This window comes from Rhincodon typus, chromosome 28, assembly GCF_021869965.1.
Source record: "Rhincodon typus isolate 14 chromosome 28, sRhiTyp1.1, whole genome shotgun sequence".
Lineage (NCBI taxonomy): Eukaryota > Metazoa > Chordata > Chondrichthyes > Orectolobiformes > Rhincodontidae > Rhincodon > Rhincodon typus.
The window spans coordinates 35,410,354-35,423,613 of record NC_063359.1 but is presented as its reverse complement, the minus strand read 5'-3'; the positions used below and the strand labels follow the sequence as shown (position 1 = coordinate 35,423,613).

The 13,260-nt window shown below is 42.0% G+C and overlaps 1 protein-coding gene across 1 annotated transcript; it reads left to right on the top strand.

The window, feature by feature from the left end:
• The first annotated feature begins 79 nt into the window (after window positions 1–79).
• LOC125486348 lies at window positions 80–12,444 on the top strand. The gene is made up of 5 exons (XM_048613397.1): window positions 80–893; window positions 1,638–1,711; window positions 3,160–3,394; window positions 7,283–7,903; window positions 9,498–12,444. Exons 1-5 carry the CDS (start codon window positions 80–82, stop codon window positions 11,543–11,545), a joined length of 3,792 nt encoding a protein of 1,263 aa, XP_048469354.1. The 3' UTR covers window positions 11,546–12,444.
• The last annotated feature ends 816 nt before the right edge of the window (window positions 12,445–13,260 follow it).

Genomic DNA, 13,260 nt, shown 5'->3' with positions numbered 1-13,260 from the left:
TATCCTTTTCCATGTGTCAGTTTTGACAGATTTGCCCAGGTCCGTCACCGTGATACTGCTTCAGGGAGGATCGCCCACAATGATTAAACCCAGAATGTTCCAGAATTTCTCCAAACTGTGGTACCTGTCGATCACTGATTTCAAACTGTCGCTGTTTAGCCACGCGTTTACCAGATCACCGAATGCAGAGAGCAGCCTTGGTCTGCTTGACCTTTCCGGCAACAAACTGGAGAGCTGCAGTGTTGAAAGCTTGGCATTTGCAGGTCTTCACGATCTGACTGAATTGAAGCTGAACAACAATTCACTTGATACTCTGAAACCCCTCTGGTTTTCAGGCCTGACCTTGCTGAAGAAGCTGCATATTCAGTTCAATAAAATCTCTTATCTTCCTCCACGCACATTTGAGGCACTGATCCAACTGTATCACCTTAATGCATCTTCAAATCTTATCCAGTATATATCCACAGATACATTCTATGGACTGGGCTCCCTCACTGACTTGGATCTATCCAACAATCAGCTGCTTTTCATTGACAGCAATGCTTTCGGACCCGTGAAGAGATTAAACCTTCTGTATCTGAATGATAACCAGCTTGAGTTGTTAGCCAAGGTCCCTGGCTCTACACAGAAGCTACGCCTGCACAGTAACCATTGGGAGTGCAGTTGTCAGTTGGTGCTATTGCTGGAAACCTGCAGCAAGGCAATAGAGGATCCAGGGAATCTGTTCTGCCAAAGCCCAGAGGATGTGAAAGGAAAACCTGTCCTGAATCTCAGTTTTAGTTACTGTTCATCCACGACTCTGCTCCCTCTGACAACTCCACTCCGTTCAACAACACCAGCCTTGCAAATCATTCCAACCATCAGCGTTCTAGCTATAATTTATGGATTTATAGGTAATCACACTTTTTTTTTAAATGACATTTTCTTTTTGGATTTTAGTAAAGCAAACCTGCAGAATAAATAAATCGTTCTGCTGCAGGATTTAAAATTGAGAATGACGAAACACTCTCTATTCTCTATTTTTGCACTTGGTAATTGTGTTGGCTTGGAATTTGTAGTTGAAATTGCCAGCAGTTCCTGTTATCACAGAATCACAGAGATCTAAACATAGAATTTTACAGTACAGAAGGAGGCTGTTTGATTTATCGTGTCTGTACTGGCTCCCAAAAAAGCTACCCAGCCATTTTCCAGCCCTATCTCTATAACTCTCCAAACTCATCACTTTCACTAGTATATCCAGTTCTCTTTTGAAACCTTGTATGGAAGCTGCATCCACCACTCTCCCGGGCAGGATGTTCCAAATCCTAACAAATCTAACTAAAGGCATTTTCTCCTGATGCTGCCACTTTACCTTGTTGCTTACTTTGTTGATTATTTGTAAATCTTCTACCCAACCCCTGCTCTCCTGGTGAAGCATCCCATCTTTTTCTGCTAGTGTGTGATCACCCTTGTGGAGTCAGCCAGAGGCCACCCTCTTAATGGTGCAAAAGGCGGCCAGTTAGTCAGTCATTCATTCGTGCCTGCTGTTCATGTGAGTGTAATTACCTAGTGCCAATCTTCTCCCCATGCCGGCGCACATTCTCTTTATCCAAACAATCATCCAGTGCTCAATTACCATGACTGTGTAAAACTGACAGAGACTTTTGGTGCTTGCACGTGTGAAGTAGTGAACCCAGAGTTTGCTGTTATGGACACCTTGCCTCCTAATGAGGTGAGCTGTTGTAGTCTTTGCAGCTGCTGTCAATGCTGTGAACTTCAACTCCTTCTGCAATATTTTCACTGTAATAAACATTGAAAAAGTAAGCTTTGCTAAATGCGATACAACTGAATTTTTAACCAAAGCACAGTCATCATAACGAACCATCAGTCTTGCTGGCCCTGAGAAACTACTTTTAGGAATCTAAAGAGAGGAACACCCTATATTCAATGGTAAGTCTGTATACTCTATTGCATAGTATATATTTTTCCAAATTTTATTTGATATTTGAGCTTCTATCTAAGCCACATAAATATGGCTCAATCTTTACTTTGCTCCCTGGAAAATGTTTGGTTTTCTGATTTGTCATCAGTGACTTCTCAAGAATGTGATTGGCTGCTTAGCCTGCTTGAGGATGTCACTGTTGCTAGGAGCCCAAGACTGGTTTATACATGGTGACAGGAAGTAATAGGGTGAATACAGCTAGCTAACCCCTTTGCATGTAGCTCCCTTCAATGTTGGCAGCTAATGAGATCTTCATAGCAGGCTGCAAAATGCATGCCAAAGAACAACAGAGCCATGCAGCAAAACAGGAGGCCATTCATTCCATTATGCCTGTGCTGGGTCAGATGGGCTGACTTTAAACAATGCGGGTGCAGTTGGCAAAGACATCATTTATTGACCATCCCTAATAACCCCTTGAACAGGACATGGTAAGCTGCCATTTTGAACACCGCAGTGTATGATGTGTAGTTTCATTGGGTAGTGTTAGGAAGGGAGCTCCAGCATTTGGACATAGTGACAATGGGGGAATGATGATAGAGATGGAATATGACTTGGAGGTGATGGTGTTACCATCTGTCTGCTGCCCTGGGTGGTGGAAGTTGCAGATTTGGAAGGTCCTTTCCATGTCTGTAATCTCAACATGGACCATTGTTTCATTTGGGTGTTTATAATTCTGCCTTTTAAGTTTCCGAAATGCGTTTGTCCATTCAAAACACCTTGAGCACAGAATGGCACCAAACTTTGTTTCCATTCACTGATCAATCAGATTTTTAGAGGAGAAGGAAACCTTAATAGTTTAAAACACACAGAATTCAAACAGAACAAACGTACAATCTGGAGTTACCTTTATCAGGGGATTTACTGAGTCACAGTTTGGATGGCACACTTGTTTCTACAGTGATCAGTTTGAAACGCTGTAATCTTTTTGTTAATTGAAAACTAATCCTTGATTTCATTACCTTTTCTTTCCAGGGGGATTTTTACTGGCAGTAGCTATCAGTCTGATTACCTGTTGTTGGAAATACTGGACGGGGGGGATACCGAAGAGCTTCATGATACAAAACAGAAAGAGGAGGGAGGGAACAAAGGGATGGAGTGAATCACCGATTGAGTTAGATACCAATAAATTGGAGGCTGTCTCTACAATTGCTTCACATCTGGCTGTTCATGAACTACAGAATGTTGAGGATAATCAAGAAGAACGAAGGCAGGGACGTATACACGTGTCCACAGAATTACAGAGAAACGTGGATAGAGAGAATGTTAACAGCAAGGTAATGCAACCTTGTAAGCCAGTGCCCAGTTCCCATCTAGCTGCTGATATTTCACATCTGCAGAATAAGGGAATTGACAATGTCACTGGCAAAGATATCCAACATGGAAAAGCGGGAAGCCGTGGAGACACAGAAACAGGTAACTTAGCCTTCAGTAGCTTCTAGGTTAAGTTTTATGTTTTTCCTTTTGGTTATTGAGGCAGGCCAGGACTTCAAACTCTGTGGCTTCACAATTTTTTTTCCCACTCCAGTGTGAAGCTTGTTGGGATGTTTTTATTAAGTTACGTTGCTGTTCAATTTGCCAGGAAGCTCAGGTATGTTTATCAATGGTGTGTCGAGCAAAGACCAGGAGAATCAGCTGAAATCTAAACTCTACCAGTTCCACTGGTTTCCAGCTATTATACGCAACAGATTACATATTAAATTCTTCACCTGGTCAATTCACATTGTTTGTTGACCAGATGTCATAGTGTTGATTCACTCATTTCCCACAGTACAAATTGGTGGTATAGTGGACAGTGAAGAAGGTTATCTAAGATTACAAAAAGATCTTGATCAATTGGGCCAATGGGCTGAAGAGTGGCAGATGGAGTTTAATTTGGATAAATGAGATGTTTTGCATTTTGGTAAAACAAACAAGGACACGACTTATACAACTAGTAGTAGGGCCCAGGGTCATGTGGTAGAACAGAGACAGCTAGGGGTTCAGGTACATAATTTTTTGAAATTTGTGTCACAAGTAAATAGGGTAGTTAAGAAGGCATTTAACACACTTACCTTCACTGCTCAGACCTTTGAGGATAGGAGTTGGGACGTCATGTTGAGGTTTCACAGCACATTGTTGAGGCTTCTTCTGGCATACTGTGTGAAGTTCTGGTTGCCCTGTTATAGGAAAGATATTATTAAACTGGAGAGGGTTCAGAAAAAATTTACCAGGATTTTGCCGGGAATGGACGGTTTGAGATACACAAGTAGACTGGAAAGGCTGGGACTTTTTTTCACTGGAGTGAGGGATAAGCTTATAGAGGTTTATAAAATCCTGCGTAGATAAGGTGAATGACCAGGGTCTTTTCCCTATGGTGGAGGAGTTCAAAACTAGGGGATTATTTTTAAGGTGAGAAGAGAAAGATTTAAAAAGGACGAGGGGCCACTTTTTTTTACACAGAGTAGCTTGTGTGCAGAATGAACTGCCAGAGGAAGTGGTGGATGCAGTCACAGTTACAATGTTTAAAAGACACTTGGATAAGTACACGAATAGGAAAGTTTTAGAGGGATATGGGCCAAGCGCAGGGAGGTGGGGCTAGTTTAGTTTGGGAACACGGTTGGCATGGACTAGTTGGACCAAAAGGTCTGTTTCTATGCTGTATGACATACATCAGGCATTGCTTGTGTTTATCCAAGGCCACTTTTATCTTTGCTGATTGTATAACCATGCTGTCTTGACTCCCTGCATTTGTGGCCTTGCCCTATTTGATGGTGTATTCCCATCTCTTATCCTGTTTCCGTGTACGTGGTGATTCTTCAGCTTTGTCCCAATTATGTTTCACTAAAAACACTTCTGACTGAAAATTTAATCCTTAGGTAACTGAAACTGATTCAACCACTTCAGTCTAAAGGGATCAGATTAATGCAAGCTACAGTAATGAGGCTGGCTTTAGTGAGCTAATCCTAGTGAGCAATTGCAGTCTCAGGACTCAGCTTATTTTTTGATTCATTCACAGGATGTGGGTATCGCTAGATTAGCTAGTCATCTACATAGAACATAAAACAGTACAGCACAGGAACGGGCCCTTCAGCCCACAATGTTGTGCTGAACATGACACCAAATTAAACTAATCTCTTCTGCCTCCCCTTAGTCCATATCCCTCCATTCCTTGCATATTCATGTACTTATCTAAAAGTTCCTTAAAATCCCTTATCATATCCACTTCCACCACCACTCCTGGCAGTGTGTTCCAGATTCCTACCACACTCTGTATAAAAAAAAACTTATCCCTCACATCTCATTTGAGCTTGTCCCCTCTCACCTTAAACGCATGCCCCCTAGAATTAGACGTTTCAACTCTGGGGGAGAAAGATTCTGACTGTCAACCCTCTCTGTGCATCTCAGGAGACTTCTGTGACGTCTCCTCTCAGCCTCCGCCGCTTCAAAGAAAACAACCCAAGTTTTTCTAACCTCTCCTTACAGCTCATAACCTCTAATCCAGGCAGCATCCTGGTAAACCACCTCTCCACCCTCTTGGCCATTTATAACTATCCCCAGTTGCCATTGAGAGGGGGTTGAGGGTAGGAGAGTTGCCTTCTTGAACCCCTGCAGTCCACCCACGTTTCTGTGATAACAAGGTGTAGAGCTGGATGAACACAGCAGGCCAAGCAGCATCAGAGGAGCAGGAAAGCTGACATTTCGGGTCTAGACCCTTCTTCTGAATATGCTTTTCTGCTCCTCTGATGCTGCTTGGCCTGCTGTGTTCATCCAGCTCTACACCTTGTTATCTCAGATTCTCCAGCATCTGCAGTTCCTACTATCTCTACACCCACATTTCTGTTAGGGAGGGAATTCATGGATTTTGTCAGCAGATTTAGTCATTGAATTTGCTATGGTAGAGTTTGAACCCATGTCCTGAGAGCATTCACTCGGGTCTCTGGGTTACTAGTCCAGTGACATTGTTACTACATCCTTACCTCCCCTTTCATCTGGTTTTGTTATCAGAATCCCAAAGTCCATGTGAGCATTGAGCCCAAAGTCTACACTTCAAAAGTAATTATTAGCTTCAAGTGCTTTTTGATGTGGTGAATGAAGGATGAGGAAACATCATTTTTTTTTTGTTAGATATATATAGAGCTGCTTCTACTGGGAACATAAAATTCATAAGAATGTAATTATAAACAAAAGTTGCCACAGTCACAATGGACCATTGGGCTGCTCTCTCATTACAGGGAGGTGGCTGGTGGTGGTTTAACCTGAGGGTCACCGTGCCTCAGGGGAGGGGAGAGGTTAAGGAGGAGAGTCCTTCATGGTAACTTCAGCCTGTGTGGGAATTGAACCCAGACTGTTGGCCTCACTCGAACCAGCCATCCAGTTAAGTGAGCTAACCAACACCCATAAAATGTAACTGTACTAATCAAAGAATATTACAATATTGATGTAAAATAAATAATGTCTGGATTTTCAGTTTGGAAAATAAAATCATATAACACATCCTCCGTTTTTATTTGGTGAGTTATTAGAGCTGTATATCACAGAAATAGACCCTTCCGTCCAACTCTTCCATGCTGACCAGATATCCTAAATTAATCTAGTCCCATTTGCCAGCATTTGGCCTATATCCCTCCAAACCCTCCCTTTCGTGTACCCATCCAGATGCTTTTTAAAATGTTGTAATTGTACCAGCCTCCACCACTTCCTCTGGCAGCTTGTTCCTTATGCGCACTACCCTCTGTGTGAAAACATTGCCTCTTAGGTCCATTTTAAATCTTTCCCCTCTCACCTTAAACTTATGCCCTCTAGTTTTTGACTACCCCATCCTGGGGAAAAGACCTTGTCTGTTCACCTTATCCATGCCCCACATGATTTTATGAACCTCTATAAGGTCACCCCTCAGCCTGCAAAATCCAGGGAAAAAGCCCCAGCCTATTCAGCCTTTCCCTTTGGCTCAAACCCTCCAACCCTGGCAACATCCTTGTAAATCTATTCTGCACCCTCTCAAGTTTCACAGCATCCTGCCTATAGTAGGGAGACCAGAATTGCACAGAGTATTCTAGAAGTGTCCTAACCAATGTCCTGTACAGCCATAACATGACCTCCCAACTCCTACACTCAATGCACTGACGAATAAAGGCAAGTGTACCAAATGCTGTCTTCACTATCTTGTCTATCTGCGACTCCACTTTCAAGGATCTATGAACTTGCATGCAAGGCCTCTTTGTTGAAAGGAAATTAAAATATAAGCTTGTAAATGAAAGCATAAAATACTTTGTTTTAAAAATTTGAACATTTCATTATTTAGGTGCTTTTTCTTTGTTTCAGTGGTGGGGAAACTCTGCGAAATAGCACAAACATATTTGTCAAATAGTTCCTACTTTGGACTATGTGTGAGCAATCAGGACAAACGACAGTATCAAGGTCAGGAGGCACCTTTGTCTGAGAGACTGCGGACAGACACCAGAAATTTTGCAGGGAACTTGAGGAACATCAACAGTGAAGCTCATGATCCTGAGACTGAAGGTGAAGACTCTCCCAATGTGAATGACCTTACTGTCCTCTGCAATGAAGCTGTAAGCTCCCAGTTGGAATTCAAAACTGGGAACCAGGAGAAAGTTGAGATTATGGAATTACAGGACATCCAGACAGAGAAATTGGAGAAAAATGAAGCCAAAGCATTGTACAGGGAGGAGAACGAGATATTGGAGGATGCATGCCCTCCAGGAAAAGTAATTGAATTGAATGAAACTTCTGTGAATGACTGCACCAGTGAAATGAATAGAAAAATACTGTTGGATGCAACTAATCCCATTGGATCCAAAGTAGGAACACGTGGAGTAACAATTGATGGATACTCGAGAATAGCAGCGATTTCTATGGGAGGGAAACTATTGAGTTCAGCTTTATTCAACGGAGATGGAGATACTCCATTACCAGATGTAGAAGGTACTGATAAACAATGTTTAGTACGGTAAACGATTCATATGCATTAGTGAGTGTTTGTGAAAAGACCTTCAACACAATAAACAGAATATAAAGACATTTGACAGAAGTGAAATAATCTGACACAGGGCAGTAAAGTAATTGCTGGCATCACACAAGAGTTCAATTGAAAATTCTTGGGTGCAGGTTTGGTAGGTTAAAGAAAACATGGGGGGTAGAGTAAACATTACAGTGTAATTGCAGCTGCTATAATTTACACATGCACAATTGACATGTAGCGCATTGTTTGAGAATCACAGAATTGTTACTGCGCAGAAGGAAGCTGTTTGGCCTATCATGCCAGTAGTAATTATGTTATCCAGTGCCTATCTCCTGCTTTTTCTTCATATTCCTGCACACCATTTCTATCCAAATAACCATCTGATGTCCTCTTGAATGCCTCTACTAAAATGGAACATTAGCATAAACACTACAGTGCCAAACAGCTCCAATTCTACAATTCCCCCTTGAGAAGAAGTTCCTTAAAATGTATAATGGGATGAGGGGGAATCTGTTATAGGCCCTTTCACAGAGGCAGTAAACGGCGATAGAACATAGGAATTAGGAGCGGGAATATGCAATTCAGCCCTTTGAGCCTGAATGAGGTTAGCATTTAACTAGATCATGGCTGATCTTATCCTGGTCTCAACTCCACTTTCCTGCCTGCTCCCCATGCCCCCTTATCATCAGAAACGTGTTTATTTATTTCTTGAATCTGTTGATTGATTCTACCTCCACTGCACTCTGGCAGTGAGTTCCACAGATTCACAACCCTCTGAGTGAATTAATGGGAGCAGCTTGGTAGCAAGGTACACTTCATCTGAAAAGCAGAACTCTCAAGTTTACTACATTACACTTAGCCAATCCACCTAACCTGCACATCTTTGGACTGTGGGAGGAAACCAGGGCACCCAGAGGAAACCCACACAGAAACGGGGAGAATGTCCAAACTCCACACAGACAGTCACCCTGAGGCTGGAATCGAATCTGGGTCCCTGGCGCTGAGAGGCAGCAGTGCTAACCACTGTGCCGCCCAATGATGGCAGCTAATTCGATCGAGAAAGCTCCACAGTTGGTTGGTTATCTTATTCACATCCAACATCTCTCTGCGCTCACATTCCAGCCGAGACTGGTTTGATTCATAAGCTTCCTGTCCTTAATTGAGATGAGCTAATTATGTCCAAAATAGGAATCAATTTACAGCATTCCTGGACTAATAGATCTTGATGTCCAAACCTTATTAGCCTTAATGGTAATGGCTGTTCTCCACTGGTTCGGGACCCCACATTACCATTTAATCCATAGCTTAACCTGGGAGATGAATACATAATGTCTGAATTTATAATGTAGAACTGAACCACTCTGCCCCCACAGCTGTATGAGGATGGTATTGGTGTTTTTTACTCGACTGGGTTATCTGACCCTTCTCGTACTGACCTCTTACAAACAAAAATATGCCTGAAAGATTTGCCTTTAGAATTTATCAATGTAATCAAAACTTAGGTCAACAAGACAGTACACAGCTTATTCTAAAAATCTTCCTACAATATTTTTACAGATCGATCCCATACAACTCCAATACTTCCACCGAGCAGCAATCCATTTGGAAAAGAGAAGTGTAAGCTAGTAAACAATAAGAGTATCAGCCTGCCAAACATCTGTGGGTCTAGACATCACACAAAGAAAAAAATACAAGAAAGTCAGGTTTGTTCAAGAACCCTCGCCGTGGTTAATGTTAAACCAACAGCTCACACCACCTTCACATCTGTGGAAAAGTGGCCCAACATGAACAGGGAGATGGTTAGTGAGACTTTTGGACATTTCCTCTCTGCTGGTATTCAAACTTGTGTGGACGTGGGATGTTCTTCAGAAAACAAACTTAAGTGTAAAGCTCAGAAACAGATCCAGGATCGTACTCCTTGCACAGCCACGCTTCCAAACGAAGAAGAAATCACCTTAAAATCTTCCAAGTCTCAAACTAAGCCCAAGGAAAATAATCTGTTACAGTCATTGGAGATGAAAGGAGGCTTGGATGACCAATACTTTGAGTGGCAACAGAATTTGTCTGGAGACTTTCAGCTGAGTTCAAGCACCGATCTACAGACTTCCAACTATTTACATGTTAGTCAAGGTGCATTTTCTGAAACTTCACATCAACAGGACAGTCATTCCACACTCTCTGGTCATTCCTGTCAGCAACTGAGATTCAATCTGTCTCAAAATAGCACTTTGCAACAAGGCAGTAAGCATCATTCTGAAACTTATCAATTTACAAGTGGACACAAACTGGTAGCTGACACGGAACTCAATGTATTTGATACGACTGATGGTGAAGAGAACGCTGTATTAGACACCTCTAGTCTACCAGACATTGAGGAATTTGCTCACAGTAAAGGCAAGAAACCAGAGCACATTTCTCCTGTCGTACAAAAATTTGTAGCAGGTATTTCCGAACATGTGCACGCTGGAACTTCCATTAGCAAAGATGTTGCTTTAGTGGACAAAGCCCAAACGTCAGATAGAGATCAAGTTGTGTTGGGTGGAGCTTTCACTAAAGAAACTGTACAGTTGCCTGAGAGTTCTGCAGCACATGCTGGTGGTACAATTGCAAGCAGCATGATGACAGAAGATGAAATGAGTTCAGTTGGATCAGTCAGTACATCCTTTAGCTGGCCGTACACTTGGAGTGCACAAAGTCCAGAGCATTGGAGCCAAAGTAGCACTACACTTGAGTCTACTCTGGCCTCAAATCACAGCAAGGCAAACCTTTCACCAAATGTTATGTCAAAGAACGATGAACCTGGGCAATGGGATTCCAGCACAGCAGCCAAGGAGAGTAACCTGGATTGGGAAGACGATCGATCTGAGGCAATACCCTTCCAGCGTGTCACCCATAGAAATAGTGCACCAATAAACAGTGAACCAAAGTTGGAACGGGAAAGACATTTTCAATCTCCAGCTATAACATACTCAGAAAAAATCTCTGACTATAAAGGTGCAGAGATAAGGAGAGACTCCAGTCTGAATCTTGGGGATTGTGATCACAGGTCGAAATATTCCAAAAATATGTACAAATCAGTCTTTAAAATAATCGAGCAAGTGCAACATCCAGTTCCATTTGATGCAAGCCGGTACAAAGTGTTGCAGGACAGGTCGGCTCTCGCTGTCCAGGCACATAAGGCCAAACATAAATCAGAAAGTGTTGTGATTCTGCAATCCCCAAGTAAAATTGGTCTCCAGCCAATTCAATCTTCTGGGTGTGCTCTTGAAATGAATTACCCAAATGTGGTGTACAGACGGTGGTTTTTGAAGAGTACCTTTGGCAATACAGTGGCAGAACGGATTCCCACTGCTGTACGTGAAGGAGGCGATTTAAGCTCATCGCCAGATTTTCAGTTCAGAAAGACTGCCAGGTGTTCAGCCCGTCATCAGATAGGGGCTGAGGCAAAGGGACCTGTGGGTGTCACAGGAGTCCAACAGAATGCTTGTGTACCTGGAGAGTTTCTGCAACAGTACCCACCCACCAGAGAAGAACTCCAGATGGATGATGAATTAATGCTAATCAACACGTTTTACAATTTGAAGAAAACATTAAATATTGAATAAAAGTCACATAACCTGACAATTTCTTGTATATGCCATCAACATTACTGAAAAAGTTATTTTAATGCTGCAATTGCTAACATTTGATTACAAACAGTAAGGGTAAGTGGTCCCAGTGTAAAGAGGTCTGACAGCCAATAGAGCCTTAGAGACATTACAGCACATCTGGAGGCTTTTTGGCCCATCGAATCCATGCTGGCTCTCTGTGAAGCAATCCAGTTGATCCCATTCATCATCTTCACTCAAAGGGTTACAGATCTTTGGAATTCTCTATCCCAGCGAGCTGCAGATTTTCAGTTGTTTGTTATTTGAGGCTGAGATAGATAAACATTTTGAGCTCGCGTCAATTTACAAGATTTGCATTGATGCACGAGTGTAAGTAAATAATCAGTTTGAAATCTGCAGCATTACTGTTGTGATATTGCTCTGATAAAATCACTCAGAAACAATTAATTGAACTAATTTACCCTTTGGGCCCAGATAGCAGCACTAATTAGAAGTCCAAAGCTCTGGTGCTTATGTACATTATCTGAATCCTCAAGCTGTGAAGCAACTGCTTGGTAATTCTTTTCCGCTGTATCAGCCCAGCTCAGCTAGTATCTCTGTTCCTTGTCAGTTCGAAGATTGTGGGGTAAGGCTCCATTCTCAAAACCTTAGCAGCTAGGATGACATTTCAGCGAGGTACAGAGAGATGCAGTTCTTGGTGAGGTTATGTCAGCCAACATTCCTTTCTTAACCAGCACCACCGAAAGTAGGTTAAAGTATCCCTCAAAACAACGGAATCACTTAGCACACCCAGTGAGAACTGCTGAAATGTCGCTGGAACAAACCCTGCTGAGTGTTTCCATCCACTTCTATTTTTGCTTCAGTTTTCCAGCATTTAAGTTTGTATTTGGTGAACACATTTGAGTGATGTAAATGCAAATCTTTTCTGAAAATACATATTGTAATTTCAATAAAACAAATAGAGCGCTCGTTAAATTTTAAAATCAGAACTGAATTACTACACATGGACAAGCAGCATTATTGTCATATGGTTCACTGGAGGGAACGGTAAGGAAATAATGTTGCAGTTCTAAAGCCCAAGCTATTGGTGGCATAGTCAACAGAGAAGAAAGTTTTTCTAAGATTACAAAGGGACCTTGATCAATGGGTCAATGGGCTGAAAAATGGCAGATGGAGTTCAATCTGGATAAATGCAAGGTGTTGCATTTTGGTGCAACAAACAAGGGTAGGGTTTATACAATTAACAGTAGGGCTTTGGGTAGTGTTGTAGAACAGAGACACCTAAGGGTTCAGTTACATAATTCTTTGAAGTTTGTGTCACATATAGATAGGCCGGTTAAAAAGTTGTTTGGCACGCTTATCTTCAATGCTTAGCCCTTTGAGTATAGGAGTTGGGAAGTCATGTTGAGGTTGTACAGGATGTTGGTGAGGCCTTTTCTGGAATACTGTGTCCAGTTCTGGTCTCCCTGTTATAGTAAGGATATTATTAAGCTGGAGAAGGTTCGGAAGAGATTTACCAGAATGTTGCTGGATTTGGAAGGTTTGAGTTATAAAGAAAGGCTGGATAGGCTGGGACTTTTTTCACTAGAGTGTAGGAGGTTGAGCAGTGACCTTTGTAGAGGTTTAAAAATTAATGAGAGATATAGATAGCATTAATAGTAGTTGCCTTTTCCTTAGGATGGGAGATTTCAAGACAAGGGGACGTAGTTTTA

What these genes read in the sequence shown, in the direction of transcription:
- LOC125486348 (XM_048613397.1), top strand. Translation starts at nt 80, where the DNA reads ATGATTAAACCCAGAATGTTCCAGAATTTCTCCAAACTGTGGTACCTG. An exon ending in TATAATTTATGGATTTATAG is followed by an intron (nt 894 to 1,637) that starts GTAATCACACTT and finishes TAAAACTGACAG; the next exon opens with AGACTTTTGGTGCTTGCACG. An exon ending in ACACCTTGCCTCCTAATGAG is followed by an intron (nt 1,712 to 3,159) that starts GTGAGCTGTTGT and finishes CATGAACTACAG; the next exon opens with AATGTTGAGGATAATCAAGA.